Here is a 16,904-nt window from a genome sequence, read left to right as displayed (position 1 = left end):
CTGCCATGCAATACTAACATTTGGGTACGTATAAAATATCTTTCATCAAAATTCCAATAAACTTGGAATCATTTATCTTAATCTTGTTTAAAGCTTTCCTTAAAGCAATATACAGAGGAATCTCATATATTAAAGGTGAATTGCATAAATGCAAGTCTCGGAGATTGAGAAAGAATGAAAAACTCAGTGGATCGCTCAATGAAAAAGCTATCAGAAAAGTGATTCAATAGCCTCCTTCTGCCATGTCCAGCTCAGTGATTCACTGACTATGACACAGGGTCGAAATGAGCAATCCAGAAATACCTTATAGGTGTTCCAAGGGTGTTTTTTTTTCTTTGCAACTTTTATTGAGATAACAAGATTATACTGAAGATTTCCAAACTCGGAGAACTTGGTTCTGCTGTACATGCATTCTTTAAAGAGGTGCAATTCTCTTTTAAATAACCACACAAAGAGTCAGGTTAAAATTCTCTTTTGCATTATCTGAAAAAAAATCACATGACTTTAACCAGTCACTGTATATTACAAAGCATTCTACATTTAATACATGTACACAAATATTTCATCAAAGATAACAACAGGTTGATTCAAAAATATTAACACATCAGTTATTCTACACCAAATGAAAATGAGAAATGTTTTCATGCAACAGTATCTATAATGAAAACTGAGTTAAATTTCCTCATTCGGATATGTTTTCTAATGGAAACCAAAGTTCAAACTGGTATCATCTATTTGATCGGGTGGCATGCAACAATCCGATCAAAATTTCCCTCCCATCTCACAGGTTTGATCAGAAGCTTCATCTGCATGGAGAGTGTTGGCCATTCCCCAGAGTGGATAATGATTGCGTAATTGTCTCTGCGTTGAAAGTGGCAGCCACCCCGCCACTCTGGACTGAATGGGCATAGGCATAATTTGCACTTTAAAAAAAACAATTTCAATTCTCAGTGCATTTTTCCCCACAGAAGCTCCCCTGGCGTTTTTGGGAGAAGTTGGTATAGTTTCCTCTGTTCTCTCAATAATAAGCTGACTGTCTTCTGAACAATTTTAACCCCATGGCCTTCCCACCTCCCAACTCAACCTGAACCTTAAATACCCTTTTCACATGGAGAATCACTAGAGGGGAAGCAAAACTAATACTGGAATTATTTTTACCCATAATATTTTATGCAAAATAAACTACCCATAGGCTTAGAGGGTAGTAACCTCCTTATCTTTGTCACTCAAAGCAATTTAAATACCTTGCTCAATGTCAAGGTAATATTTTAATGTCGCCATGATACTGGCAGCTGATGTATAATGTGGAATACAAAACATCTGTTGACTGGGCATGCAGTACAGTACAAATCAGTATCTGTACAATTACAGTGTCAATAAGCACAATCTCCTGCTCCTCAAAATATTTCAGAAAGAACAAAGCTACTTGTAGAAAAAAAGTATTGTGGCCAATAGGGACAGGCATTTTGTACTCAGCCAAGTCCTGCAAATACATTTGAGATGAATGGCCAGTTAACGAGCGGCATGGTTAGCATAACACTGTTACAGCACCAGCGACCAAGGACCAGGGCTCAAATCCAGTGCTGTTTGTAAGGAATTTGTACGTTCTCCCCATGTTGGCCTGGGCTGCAGTTTCCTCCCACTGTTCAAAAACGTACCGAGGCGGGGGTGGGGGTAGATTAATTAGATGTAATTGGGTGAAATTGGCCAAAGGGGCCTGCTGCTGCCTTGTACACCAGTAATATGTTCATCAGGCACCAGAACTAGTAAAAAATTTAAAGTTACATCCAAGAATTTCATGAAATTAAATACTGAAATAGCGCAGCATATACGACCTCACCATGTTTGATCCCAACTACCTGTGCTCTCCAATTGGAGTTTGCATGTTTTCTCTGTGACTGGGTGGATTTCCTCCCTCCCCATGCTGTGGATTCCTTCCACACCCTAAAGATGTGTGAATAAGTAAATGAATGGACTGCTATAAATGGTCCCTGATGTGCACAGGTGAATTGTATGATATTGGGATTGAGGAGAATGTGAGGAAATAAAATAGATTAAGAATCGTACAAACAGCTGCTTGATGGTTGACGTGGTCACAGCGAGCCAGAGGCTACGCAGCCTTACCGTTCTTTCAGCTATTGCACTGTAGTGACGGCCTAGATTTTGTTCTGAAATTGGGCATACCAACAGCAGCATTTTTTTGGGGTTCCTTCTAACAATATAAAACACATCCTCCTTGCAAGAGCTAAAATTAATACCGTGCCACAGAAGGGAACATTGGGATGGGTGACCACAGCATTCGTCAAAGGGTATCAATTGAGGTGAGGAGGTGGAAAGTCTAAGGTAGGAAATGCCAGTGCTGAGAGCCTGGGCAGCTAAAGACACAGCTACAACTTGAGCCAAATTTACAAAATGTACAGTAAGAATGCACAGATTAAATTCAACACTTCTTTCACGTTCAGAAGCAGCTCAATAGCTGTCTCATTGGAGGCCATGGTTTGAGCTTTATCTGTTCAAATGTTGGAATTATCTCCATTTAGACCCCGCTTCTCATCCTTTAGATCTTTATTTGAGTTGCCTGCCTTAACATTTCCGAACGTGGCTGTGTTCCACATGTTCTCTTACAATGCCTTAGGGCTTTATAAAATACATTAAAGGATTCCTGCAATATAAATAGTTGTTATTGTTGACACAATCAAGGGGGCAAGCTTTTGTGTTCTTTAATGTGTTTCTCTTCGAAGTAATTGGAGCAGCTGTGTCCAAGCAATGGCTAACAAAGGCCTAGTGTTGTTTGAAGACATTGACAAATAGTCCCACAGCAATCATTTATTTCTGCAAATTGCTATTGTGAATTTCTTTTTGCAGAAGTAACATCTGCAAATAAATGGGAGAAACAGCTTGTTATTAGTTGAATACAGTTTTCAAAATGTGTGTGCTTGTATTTAAAGCACAGAAATGCTGGATGAATTCATCAGGTCTTGCAGTGTCCAGAGAAGGTAAAGATTTATAACCTACACTTCAGAGGTTGTAGATGCACTCAGGCCCAAGATATCAGTTATATATCGGTACCTCCTATGGACCCTGTGAAACCACAGAACACTACAGCACAGAAACAGGCCACTTCGACCCTTCTCGTCTGTGCCGTTATTTTTTTTTGCCTCGTCCCGCTGACCTGCACCCGGTCCATAGCCCTCCAGACCTCTCCCATCCAGGTACCCATCCAAATTCTTCTTAAATGTTAAAATTGAGCCCGTTTTCACCACCACAGCTGGCAGCTCATTCCACACTCCCACCATACTCTGTGAAGATGCTCCCCCTCATGTTCCCCTAAGCATTTCCCTTTTCACTTAATTTTTTTTTTAATTTCAAAATTTTTAAATAAAATTTTTACATTTTAAAAATGTTAAGTTTTGACATAGCACACAGTAACAGGTCATTTTGACCCATGAGTCAGTGCTGCCCAATTACACCAAAAGGCCATGTCAGGTGAACCCTCTGCCTGGAGGCCGATGGCAGCCCTAAAAGGCTGCTCCAGTGTCCCATTCAGATCCAGAGGCACCTCGTAGCGCCCTCCGAATCTGATGGAGGCGGGGAGACTGGTGCTGGACTGCCATCCATCATAAATGTGCGGCATAGCAATGGGCGTCTTCCCTACCCATAATCCCCCACACGGGTGGAACTGCTCTGTGTTTCCCAGAACAGTTCCAGCTGCATGGGGGATTATGGGTAGGGAAGATCATCATTGCTATGCCGTGTTTTGACCGAAGCACCCAGTGAGTGGCCAGCCGAGCTGTCATAGCCCACATTGGCTGTCCCCAACCTCTCCCACTGGCTGCCCCTAACCCAATAGCCCCTGCAGACCTCCCCTGTCCCAACATCTCCCGCTGACCTCCCTGACCCGATGGCCCCCGCTGACCTCCCCTGCCCTGATGGCCCTCGCAGACCTCTCCTCTTCAGTGGGGCAGGAGCTGTCAGGTAGTGGGGAATTGGGTTGTGGGCTGATGGAATCGTTAGCCTGTCCCTAAACAGCCGCTTAGCATGGCTGAACCTTCAGGTGAGTCAAGGAGGGTTGGCATCAGCACCTCAGAGGTGCTCTCAGCACATTCAGGTAGGTAAGTATTTAGCTGCAAGGGGGTATAATCTTCACCTTTACACAAGGGTGTTTGGACCACCAGAAGGGCCTATAATAACCTACACTCCCCGTACATTTCGAACAGTGGGAGGAGGCCCTGGAGAAAACCCAAGCAGACATGAGGAGAACATAACAACTGCATAGGATTTGAATCTCGGTCCTGATTGCTGGTGTGGTGCTAACCGTTACGCCAACCATGCTGACTTAACACATGTCCTCAGGTTTGTATCTTACATGCCCTCAGTGGAAAAGCCTGTATATATTTACTCTGTCTCTCCCCCTCATAATTTTAAATACCCCTATCAAATCTCCCCTCATTCTTCTACGCTCCAGGGAATAAAGTCCTCACCTGTTTACCCTTTCGCTGTGAATCAGTTCCTAAAATTTGGGCAACATCCTACTAAATCTTCTCTGCACTCTTTCTATCTTGTTGATATCTTTCCTGTAGTTCGGTGACCAAACCTGCAAACAATACACCAAATTTGGCCTCACCAATGTCTTCTACAACTTTACCATAACATCCCAGCTCCAGTACTTTGATTTATGAAAGCCAATATGCCACAAGATCTCTTTACAACCCTATCCACCTGTGACGCCACTCTCAGGGAATTAGGTACCTGCATTGCCAGATCCTTCTGTCCTACCGTCCTCCTCAATCTCCTTTCTTGATATGTCCTTCCAAAATGCACCTCCTGCTTGTCTGCATTAAATTCCATCTGCCATTTTTCAGCCCATTTTTACAGCTGGTCCAGATCCCTCTGAAAGCTTTGAAAACCTCCTGTGCTCTCCACAACTCCTCCAAACTTAGTGTCATCTGCACACCAGTCGATCCAATTTACCACATTATCATCCAGATCATTGATATAGATGACAAACAACAATGGCCCCAGCGTTGGATCCCTGAGACACACCACTAGTCACAGGCCTCCAGTCTGAGAAGCCATCATCCACCACTCCTCCCTGGCTGAGTTCCTCCAGCATTTCTGTGTTTTTATTACAATCACAGCATCTGCAGACTTTTCATGTTTCACTTGCTGCTTGTATTTAAATGCAGATTTTCCTCGTGTGTTATAGCCTCATTGGTCAGATCTGACCTCAAACGAGAACCTCAAGAAAGTAATTTTCCACATATTTACAAAACAGAGTCAAAAGTAGGTTTGATTTACAACTCTATATTTTAACGCAAACACGTTTAATTAAACTGTCATATAGGACTGATAACTCAAAACAGTCAACCAGTTTACCTATCTCGGCTGCACCATTTCATCAGATGCAAGGATCGACAACGAGATAGACAACAGACTCTCCAAGGCAAATAGCGCCTTTGGAAGACTACACAAAAGAGTCTGGAAAAACGACCAACTGAAAAACCTCACAAAGATTAGCGTATACAGAGCCGTTGTCATACCCACACTCCTGTTCGGCTCCGAATCATGGGTCCTCTACCGGCATCACCTACGGCTCCTAGAACGCTTCCACCAGCGTTGTCTCCACTCCATCCTCAAAATTCATTGGAGCGATTTCATCCCTAACATCGAAGTACTCGAGATGGCAGAGGCCGACAGCATCGAGTCCACGCTGATGAAGATCCAGCTGCGCTGGGTGGGTCACGTCTCCAGAATGGAGGACCATCGCCTTCCCAAGATCGTGTTATATGGCGAGCTCTCCACTGGCCACCGTGACAGAGGTGCACCAAAGAAGAGGTACAAGGACTGCCTAAAGAAATCTCTTGGTGCCTGCCGCATTGACCACCGCCAGTGGGCTGATATCGCCTCAAACCGTGCATCTTGGCGCCTCACAGTTCGGCGGGCAGCAACCTCCTTTGAAGAAGACCGCAGAGCCCACCTCACTGACAAAAGACAAAGGAGGAAAAACCCAACACCCAACCCCAACCCACCAATTTTCCCCTGCAACCGCTGCAACCGTGTCTGCCTGTCCCGCATTGGACTTGTCAGCCACAATCGAGCCTGCAGCTGACGTGGACTTCGTCCGCGAAGCCAAGCCAAAGAAAATTGGACTGATAATAATTCTTACCTTTTGGCCTGGAATTTTGACTGTTTTGCTGATCTGATGATGGCTGGTTGGTATATGGAAAACACCATGGATGTTCTGGCTGTAAATAATATGATAATCAAAAATTTAAAAAGCCTGCTACAAATATATTGGATAGTTGATGAAAATGATTAAGTGAATCTTGCATTCTCGAGTACAGGGAGCAGGGTTTCAAAGTTAATGCATAAGAGCATCTCTTCCATAAATGCAAAACATATACACCAATGTTATAAATCTGTCTCTTTTGCAAAATTGATCTTGATAGGAAAGATACATTAACATTTTACCTTGAACTGAGCATATAATGGCAAAACAAAGGAAGTGTGATAAATGGCATAATTTTAAAAATCATCCCAGGATTAGATTTTGCAATATCCCGATTTTAAACCACACTTTGGAAGATATGGACCTGCTGCAGAGTTTAACATTTTTAATTCAAAATCCTCTTAGATTTTTCTCCCACAATTTTTCAAAGACTCCAAAGTGGAGGTACTGTGCCATTTGTCATGAATGGCAATGCTAAGACAGCAGTAATGAACTGTCAAAATAATTTAAACATCTTTCTTGCTTTCCAGTTGGGTAAATAGGCCATAAAACCAGAGCAGAAATAGGCTATTCAGCCCATCGAGTCTGCCCCACCATTTAATCATAAGCTGATCCATTTTCCAACTCAGCACCTCTGCTTGCATTGTCCCCATAACCTTTGATGCCCTGGCAAACAATCTCTGCCTTAAATACACCCAATGATCTGGCCTCCACAAACACCCATGGCAACACATTCCACAGATTTACCACCCTTTGGCTGAAGAAATTACAATCACAGCATCTGTAGACTTTTCATGTTTCACTTCATGCTTGTATTTAAATTAAGGTTTTACTCATGTGTTATTAAAAGCCTCATTGGTCAGATCTGACCACACACAAGAACCCCAAGAAAGTAATTTTCCACAAATTCCACATCTCTGTTCTAAGCAGATGCCCTTCAATCTTGAAGTTGTGCCTTCTAGTCCTAGACTCTCCCCCCATGGGAAGCAACCTTTCTACATCTACTCTGTCCACGTCTTTCACTATTGGAAATGTTTCAATGAGATCAGTGCCTTGTTTTCCCTAAATTGCAATGAGTACAGGCCAAGAGCTGTCAAACTCCCCTCCTTCGACATCCCCTTCCATCCCATAATCAACCTTATGAAACTCCTCTGAACCCTCTCCAACATCAGCACATCCTTTCTTAAATAAGGAGCTCCAAAATGCTGACAGTACTTCAGGTGAGGTCCCAACAATGCCTTATAAAGCCTGAACACCACATCCTTGCTCTTATATTCTATTCCTCTTGAAATGAATACTAACATTGCATTTGCCTTCTTCACCACCGACTCAACGTGTAAATTTACCTTCAGGCTATCCTGCACAAGAACTCCTAGGTCCCTTTGCATCTCAGTATTTTCAATTTTCTCCACAGTTAGAAAATAGTCTGCCCATTTATTTTTCCAACTGAAGTGCATAACTTACATTGTATTTAACTTATTGCATCTCTGCCAGTTCTCCTAATCTGTCTGTCCTGCAGCCTGCCTGTTTCCTCAGCACTACCTGCTCCTTCATATCAGCTGCAAACTTGACCACAAAGCCATTAACTCCATGATCTAAATTATTAATATACAACATAAAAAGAAGCGGCCCCAACTCCGGCCCCTATGGAACACCACCAGCAACTGGCAGCCAGCCAGAATATGATCCCTGTATCAATCAGCCAATGCTCTACCTACACTATTATGTTTCCTTTTATACCATGGGCCCCTATCTTGTTTAGTAGCCTTCGAAAATCCAAAGGCCTTGCGAAAATCCCAATCCACTGCCTCTCCCTTATCTCGCCTCCCTGTCACTTCTTTAAAGGATTCCAATAAGGCTCGTCAAGCAAGATTTTCCCTTAAGGAAATCATGCCGACTTTGGCTGATCTTGTCAGGTGCCTCCAACTGCTCCTTAACCTCATCCTTGACAATCGACTCCAACATCTTTGCAACCACTGACTAACCGGCCAATAATTTCTGTTCCATTTGTGACGTTTGTGATTTTCCAGTCCTCCGGGACCACACCAGAATCTATTGATGCCTGAAAGATCATTACCAATGCCCCCGCAATCTCTACCGCTACTTCTTTCAGAACACGAGGGTCCAATCCATCTGGGTTGTGTTAGGTCTGCTTTGTTCATGAATGAGTGAGACAAACACCAGGCTGAGTCGAAATCAGGGTTCTTTGTTCTTTATTACCGGATTGTAACACTTGCGACTAACAAAGTTAGTCGGAGAATGCATTCTGCCGTTATCAGCAAAATGGTGATTTTTTATACCCTTGGATATGTGCTTAGAACATCATCATATCATTACTTGTCCAATGACTAAAACTGTTGCTATCCTTTCCCTGCTAGCTTCCTGCCTCTCAATCCATCAATGTCTCTCTTATCTTGTAAGTACAAGGATGCATTTACATCTTGTTACAGCCCTGTACATTCCCATCTCATGATGTTTTACCTAACAGGAGTACAAGGACACCTCCCCTTCTTGTTACTGCCCTGTACAGGGTAACTCCCTACACATTCCCATCTCATGATGTTTTACCTTACAGTTGGGAGACTACTGAGCACCTTCTCCCTTAAAATAGTAACTCCCCTTCCCTGATACCCTTTGGCATCTGGCACAGTGAAGACTGATGCAAAATACTCATTTAGTTCCTCTGCCATCTCCTTGTCTCCCATTAATAATTATCCAACGTCTTATATCTACTCTCACCTCTTTTACTCTTTATATATGAATGAGATTTTTGTATCCTCTTTGATATTATTTGCAAGCAAGCTTACTTGCATATTTCATCTTTTCCCTCCTTATGAGTTTGTTAATTACCTTCAGCAACTTTAAAAAAAAACTTCCCAGTCCTCATTCTTCCCCTAAATTTTGCATCCTTGTATGCCCTCTATTTTGCTGTTGCGTTGGCTTTGATTTCCCCATAATCGTGATATTTTTCCACTCAAATATTTCCTCTCTTTTTGGTCCTGCCACTTTCCTCATTTCTTGCAGAAACTCCACCCGTCTTCCCTCCCAATTTCCTTTGGCCAGCTCCTCCCTCATCCCCTTTACTCCACGGAAATACCAACACTTGCTAAATCTCAAAGTGAACTCCATCATATTGTGATCGCTGCCCCCTAATGGTTCCTTTACTCTAAACTCTCTAATTACTGCTGGTGCATTACACAACACCCAATCCCGTGCCGCTGATCCCTCTGTGGGCTCATCAATAAGCTCCTCTCAAAAGCCGCCATCTCATAGGCATTCTACCTATTCTCCCTCTTGAGATCCAGTTCCATTTTGGTTTTCCCAATCTACCTGCATGTTGGAATCCTTCATGACAACCATAACATTGCCCTTCTAACACACCTTTTCAATTTGTTGTTATAATTTGCTGTCAACATCCCTGCTACTGTTTGGGTCTGTATATCACCGCCAACAATATCTTTTTAACCTTGACATTTCTTAACTCAACCCACAATGATACTACATCTTCCATATGTAACCTCTTTCTAATGATTTAATGTTATTCCTTACCACAGAACCACAGCGCCTTCTCTGCTTACCTGCCTATCCTTTCGATACACTTGGACGTTCAGCTTCCGCTTCACCCTCCCCGGTCCCCAGCCCCCACTCTCCCCATGCTCCCCCCCATCCCCAGTGCCCACACTCCCTCCCTTCCCTGGTCCCCGTTCCCCTCCCTCTCCACCACTCATAACCCCTTCCCTCCGCAGTCCCTGTTTACCCCGCCTCCTCTTCCCAGTCCCCGCTACACCAACCTCGCTTTTCCCCCCCTCCAGTCTCTGCTTCCTCCCCCCTCCCCGGTCCCCACTGCATCCTTCCCTGGTTCTCCCCACCCCTCCGGTCCCCACTTCCCTCCCCACCCCAGCTCCCGCCTTCACTGCTCCCCTCCCTTTCGGAGTTCCTGGGTGGATGGTTTAGATTCCCGCAGTGACCCTCTGAATATTTGCAGGTAAGACTTTAATTTTTTTGAGGTGAAGTGGTGGGGGAGTGCAAGTAGTTAGCCATGCCTAGGGTGCAAAATAGCCTGGCACTGGCCCTGGGTGAATGCCTTGATGAGGGGCTCAAACCCGAAACCCAGTTACGTATCTATCTTTATAAAGTACACTGTTTGACCTTGCTTTGTGCTTTTACTGCCAAGATATTGGTTCCCTTCTGGTTCACGTGTAACTCCCATGTGTACAGGTCATCCACCATAAAAGGTTCCAATGATCCAAGAATATAAAATGCTGCCCCTGCATCATTTGAGCCACTCATTTGCTTCCATTATCTTCCTCTTCCGACCTTCCCGAGCTCGTGGCACAATAAACGAACTCATGGGCACAATAAATCTTAGGCAATCTCTGGCACTCTGCCTTAAGGCAGAATGAGGCAGAGGTTTGTCTTGGCAAAATAAAATTGGATAAATAGTTAGCTGCTTTTTATCCCCCCTCAGAAGAATTCAAAGGAGTTGTATGAAAAGGGATACCAATTTGTTCTGCAACTTGTACATTATTAACTAAGATCATAATTCACTTCCCTAAACTGGCACGATCCTTCTGCGACATGATCTCCCGTGTGCCAGAACCTGCTCTTTGATTCTTGCATCAATGTGCTTTTTTATTTGAATATTTTATTTAAAATTTTAAAACCACAATACATTTAATTAATAATAAATTATGCATATAAGAAAATACACGTGCTATATAAACAATCCATCCCTCCCTCCCCACCACCCACTTCCAAACATCCCAAAGAAAGAAGATTATCAATGAATATATAAATTCTAATAATCCGCCATGGAACCGAGAACCTCCATCAGGACGAGTTATCGAGAGCTTAAATTTTTCAAACCAACTTGTTGTAAATATTGCCTCCACATTTTCAAAATAGAAATGATGTTTATCACCTAAATGATAAATTATTTTCTCAAGAGGAATACAAGATCGCTTGCCATCCTCGCATCCCTAAATCAGGATCACACTTTGAAATAATAGTTGCACATTCCCTCAAAACAGCCAAAGCCATGGAAGAAAAAAACACTATCAACTGTCAATTTCTTATTATAAGCCAAGACTTTCTTCCTCTTGATTGGATTACTGAACCCATTCACATTATAAGTTCCAAAATTCAAATTATTCACCACCCTATTATATACCTAAAAAGGCACAAGCCTTGCCATCCTGCCCTAGCAGGTCCCAGCTCCACAGTAGTCTCCAAATAACAACTCCTCATAAAATAAAGAAACCCCTCCATGCATCAACATGTTGATGCACATTAAAATGGTCTAATTATGTTGAATAATGCATAAAGACACCATGCTACAAAAGAAGGTCATTCAGCCCATGATTATTTATGTTTGCTGTTCTTGTTACATAGCCCTAAAGGTTATGGCTTTTCATGTATTCAAAATGGCACTTCTTCAAGGTAATAAAAAAATCTACCTCCACATCCCTTTCAGGTTGTGAGTAACAAAGCTTCATCACTCATTAAAGTGAACTTCATTTTTCTCAAATCTCCTCCGATCCTCAGCTTTCAGAAATCTACAGCACCTAGGTACTCTGTGTGTATCCAAGCCTCTCATAACTTGGATTGAATCACCATTCAGCCTCCTTTGTTCAAAAGGAAACAACACTAGTCGACCCAAATTTTAGTCCTAACTAAAAATCTCCAACCCAAAGGAAAAATGGCAGCACTGTTGGAGCTGCCGCTGGTGCAGAAGTGGGAGAGCAGTAAGGGGTGGGGGGGGGGGGGAGGGGAAATACCCTGCGCTGCTCTGAAGGGTTCAACCACCCGGACCAAATACCTGCTGCAAGGGTCGGCCAGAACATGTCTTAGCAGGAAGCATTAGGGTAACAACAGGGGGAGGGGGTGGGGGTGCTCAATCTGACCTTCGAAAGCTCTCTCGGGGAGGGGGGGGGCGGGGGTGGATGGGTGGTGGTGCTGCTTCCCTCCCTACCATGAACCTCTTCCATGTGGCAGCACTGCCGCCTTCCGACAAACTCGCTGCTTATATTGGCTGGACACTACTGACGCTAGATGCTAGGCTGAGGCTCACAATACCTCATTTGGGGGGGGGTGGGGGAGGTCATCAATGGCCACAAGTGGTGGGGAGTCACAAAACCTCACTTGGGGGAGGGGGGGTGATGACTGCAAATGCCTCCCCTTGGTGCTGACCCTGCCTGCTGCTCTGTACAGGCGTGGAATAGCCTGTTAGAGGAGCTGACGATGTTTTTAAACTAAAATCCTGCAACCCCATGTCTGTGTCCAAGATGGCAGCAGCCATGATAGGTTGCAGGCACCGGTTGAACAGCGGACTGACCCAGGGCACCAGAAATGGGGAGGACAACCCCCCCCCCCCGGTGAGAAGAACTAGAGGAGACAGCCCTGCAGGGAAGGCTCCAACGACGGTCAATCAGCAAGGGGCTCATCAGCCGAAGGACCCTACTAGTAATCACAGCGGTGGACCAGTGAAGGGCACAGGTGCTGAGGGAGCCATGCAGGCTGCAGGCGACCTGCGGACGGGAGACCTGCTTGTCCCGTGGGCTGCTGGAGACAGGCTCGTGGAAACTAGGCATCGGAGCCAGGATTCGTGAGGGTGCTGAGGGCTTCCAAAGGGCCTCGGGCACTGAAGGCTTCCTGATCATGTCACAGGTTTGGATCTGGAGCTTGGGTTGCCAAAGGTTTTAACAGGGGTCTATGCAGCTGCAGAAGATGCAGGCACCCTGGAGGCGAATCCACAGACATTCAACGACTCTGAAGGAAGCTTGAGCATGAGAAATTATTCTTTGAAATTTTGTATCTCTCAGTTTTTGTATCTCTATATATCTTTGTGTTTTATAGCAGTCTTTAGTTAATGCTTTTGTTATGGCAACTTTTAAGTAATTAGAATCTTTATACAGTAAATACTTTGTTATTCACCGTTATGAAAGTCTTGTGGCGAAGCTATGCAAAATGTTTATCTGTTCAATCAACGAATTAAAACTACATAAAGTAACAGCCACAGAGTTTGATTTATTAGATTTAAAGAGATCTAAATTTGGGATATTACAGCTCACGCGTTGGAAGATTATTCTTTTAAATTAGGATATATTAAAATAAGGAAAGTGTCGTCTGTAATCCTATTGTCTGTTTTTGAGCCCAAGCCACCAAGTTGCTCAACTTCCTTTGACACAGTTAACATATTTTTAATTTCATTATAAAACTTTTTTTTTAAATTTTGCCCCTTCATTTATAAATATCACAAAAACAAGGACCTCATACTGAGACACGCAGTATCCCATTGCACACAACCATCTAGTCATTAACATTCTCGTCAATCATTTCTCCGTCTTTTCCCACTGGGCTGTCTTTAATCCAGATAACCACTTTTATGGATCCCATGGGTTCCTACTTGATCAATCTGTCAACTTGTCAAACACCTTGGTTTAATCCACCTAAACCTCAGCTTCCATGCTTAACTGCTCAAAATACTCAATCAAATTAAATGGACATTACCTTTCCTTAACAACCTTTGCCAAATGTCCTTAATTAACCCACATCTCTAACTGCTGATTTATACTGTCTCAGAAAGTTTCCCATCAACTTGTTCACTACCAATACCAGATTGGCAGGTCTGTAATTAATGCAGCATATCCCTTTCTCCCTTTTGAAACAACTCTTTCAAAGCCAGCTCACGAACAAGTTTCTATCAGAACTTGTGGATTTATGCAAATGTGTGGTTATTAGTAGAGTGAAGGCTAGGCACAATGGGGCAGCAATCTGTCCTGAAATGTAACATAAAACATGACGGCAAACTGGCAGCCTGCCCAGGTGAATCAGGTAACAGGATGTCAACCAAGACCAATTTTTACCCCACCACCATTCTCAAGTTTATTGCCATTTCCCTTTCTGAGGAACCCCCCCCCCCATCCCACCACCACTCTTCTTTGAAGATCCTGCAATGCATTTCAGATGACATCCCTCAGCATGGTCTAATGAGGGAGGGAAGAATGTCAAATTAATTGGACGGAATTGAAAATTGATCAACTGAGGCTCATCCAGCAGAAGGAAGCAATTCCCCATTTGTTCATTCCTGTTCTTTAAAGAAGAACATAGAATTAAATTCAATCACAGTGACAAATAGCAAGTTGCTCAATTTTCAACTATTTCAATTACAGGAGGTCCTCACTTTACTTGGTTAATTAGCCTGAACAGTGTCTAATAGCCTGAATACGCCTGGGATTGTTTGATTTCGGAAGTTAAGCAGGCACAGGATTGGTCAGGACTTGGAGGGGAGACCGCCTAGGAACACCAGGTTTCTGTGAGTGGCTCTGGACAAAGTGGCGACTGTCTGCCTTACGGTAGATAAAAGTTAAAGAATTTCACGTATGTTACATTCTAAATATAGTATTACATGACAATAATGAAACCTTTGCCTTTACATTCTTAGAAAGTGCTACTAAAGTGAAAATGATATGAAACTAAACCAATTTTATATAGCGGTAAAATACTGTGGTATTTTTCTCATCAACGTTTTAATGAGACGATGTTAAACAAGATGATGTCATTTAAGAACTTGCTATGTATAGTAATAGATATACTTTGTAAATGGTGGTTTATTGGTGGGGTGGAGGAGGGATGTTCCATTAAAACTTCTTGCCTTTGTTTACTTAAACTAAATCGCAACAGGAGTGCAATGTTTGCCTCCAAGATGGGATTGCCCTGCATCTGAGCCCAGGCCGGTTCCGCATTCCAGTCACGCAAGGTCATTTGCAGGCAAAAGCAGATTCCCCTCATCAAGGAGACAACAAGGAAGTGAGAAATGTGGCGAAGTGAGAATTTAGTGATGGGAGAACTTGGGAATTTTTTTTCCTCCAAGCTCTGTAATTATGTGGGCGTGAGTACTTTAAATTAAAAGCAAAATGGACGCTGTTTTCCCTGCATTTTACTTTTGCTTTCTGGGAATGAGATATGTTAGAAATTAATTGCAAATATTTTCTTGGCTGGAATAATCATCACTCACCTTTGGATGCTGATAGCCTTCGGTTACAGTCTGTGCTGTTAGAAACATTGGGCCTGGACAGTGGATAGGGATTCCGAAGGGGGCATGTCCATAATTACTGTATGGTGCACAGGGTGTGTAAGCAACTGGCAGGCAAGGGGTGGCAGTAGACGGTGAAAATTCCCTGGCCTGAGAGAAAGACACAAAAAGCAAAAGTTATCCACACTGTAACTGCAGCAACCTTCATCTTTTTGTGTCACGGTCATGTATGTGCTGGGCTTTCATCTTCCTGTCTTTAGAACAAGAAAGCAGCAGCAGAACCTTGCATCTTCTAATGCCCACATTCTTCCTCGGAGCACAATAAAAATGGGCCTTACATTTCCCATCCCTTACATTCAGTAAAATAGTTCAATTGCTCTCTTCAATTGCATTCACGTTAACTTAGAAATTGCATTTGTATCCCGTACGGATACCTTCGGTCTCTTCATTCAAAGAGGGGCCATTGACCAGAAATTAAGTTTTCACTCTCATATAGGTGCACTGCATGGGTATTGTGCTTGACATTAACACCCCATCAGGAAACTCTATAAAACAAATGATGAAATTTGGAAAATTGACTTCTGAAACACAGTGAGAGTCTGTGCTAAAATGCGACTCGTGTAGTTCCCGATGGCCACAATCTGCAGCCGTCACAGATGAAGCAAAGATCATGAGAAACAGATCTCAGACTGGAAGACTTTCTTCCTTAGCGCCGATAGGCATACAACAGGCACTGCTATGGTGATAAGGGCAGAGGGGTGCATGGCAGTCCATATGTCTTTAGTATGCAAGTCTGACACTACCTGTGGCCTCTGTCCACTATCAACCATGGGTCCATTACTCAGCAGATACTTGAGCATACCTTCACTCTATCATAAACCAAACTTGATAAAACAACCATATGCATACTGAAAACTTTCCAGCAGCACCACAGATGGGACCCTTAAGTTTTAAATTTAGACATACAGCACGGTAGCAAGCTATTTCGGTCCACGAGTCCACGCCACCCAATTTACGCCCTATTAATCTACACCCCCGTTATGTTTTTGAATGGTGGTAGGAAACCGGAGCCCCCGGGGAAACCCACACAGATACGGGGAGAACATACAAACCTCTTACTGACAGTGCGGGATTCAAACCCAGTCCCGATCATCGGTGCTGTGTGCAGTTTTTTCCAATTTATGTCAGTCAACCAAAGATGAGCATCATTTATATTGGGGAACAGAACCTACAAGAACCTCATTTCATTTCCTGATCAGCAGCCTTCTGCAGGAATTGGTTGGTGCTGTGTTAAAATATGCAGAAGACAGCAGAAAATATGCCAAATTTTGAAATGTGTTAGGGAAAGTTGTTAAAACAAATGTATGAGATACCTGACTATAAACTGGAGTCAAAGAAGTAGAGGAGTTGAGAGGTCATGTTGCAACTCTACAAACCTCAGGTGAGACCACACTTAAGAGTATGTGTTCAGTTCTGGTCACCTCATTACAGGAAGGGTGTGGAGCTATGGAGAAGGTGCAGAGATTTACCAGGATGTTGCCCTGATTGAAAAATAAGTCTTATGAGGCAAGGTTAGCAGAGCTGGGACTTTTCTGTCTGGAGCAAAGAAGGATAAGATACTGAGAGGCATAGATAGGGTGG

General features: G+C 43.3%; 1 protein-coding gene across 12 annotated transcripts in view; it reads right to left on the bottom strand.

Moving 5' to 3' along the window:
• Positions 1 to 373: 373 nt before the first annotated feature.
• Positions 374 to 16,904, bottom strand: part of LOC138758194 (TNFAIP3-interacting protein 1-like) — a 101,381-nt gene continuing 84,850 nt past the window's right edge. For 8 of the 12 annotated variants that reach the window (XM_069926781.1, XM_069926779.1, XM_069926786.1 and 5 more), the window contains 2 exons: positions 15,246 to 15,413; positions 10,905 to 14,320 (listed from right to left, as the gene is read on the bottom strand). In XM_069926781.1, coding sequence (XP_069782882.1) covers positions 14,114 to 14,320; positions 15,246 to 15,413 — 375 coding nt within the window. In that variant the 3' untranslated portion in view covers positions 10,905 to 14,113. Of the gene's footprint in view, positions 2,875 to 6,166; positions 6,246 to 10,903; positions 14,321 to 15,245; positions 15,414 to 16,904 lie in introns of those variants that run through there. The other 4 variants (XM_069926780.1, XM_069926791.1, XM_069926782.1 and 1 more) reach the window with 4 other exon arrangements.

The sequence above is a fragment of the Narcine bancroftii genome, chromosome 3, assembly GCF_036971445.1.
Source record: "Narcine bancroftii isolate sNarBan1 chromosome 3, sNarBan1.hap1, whole genome shotgun sequence".
NCBI classification, from domain to species: Eukaryota; Metazoa; Chordata; class Chondrichthyes; order Torpediniformes; family Narcinidae; genus Narcine; species Narcine bancroftii.
The sequence above is the reverse complement of the archived record's forward strand: the minus strand, read 5'-3'. Positions and strand labels throughout refer to the sequence as shown.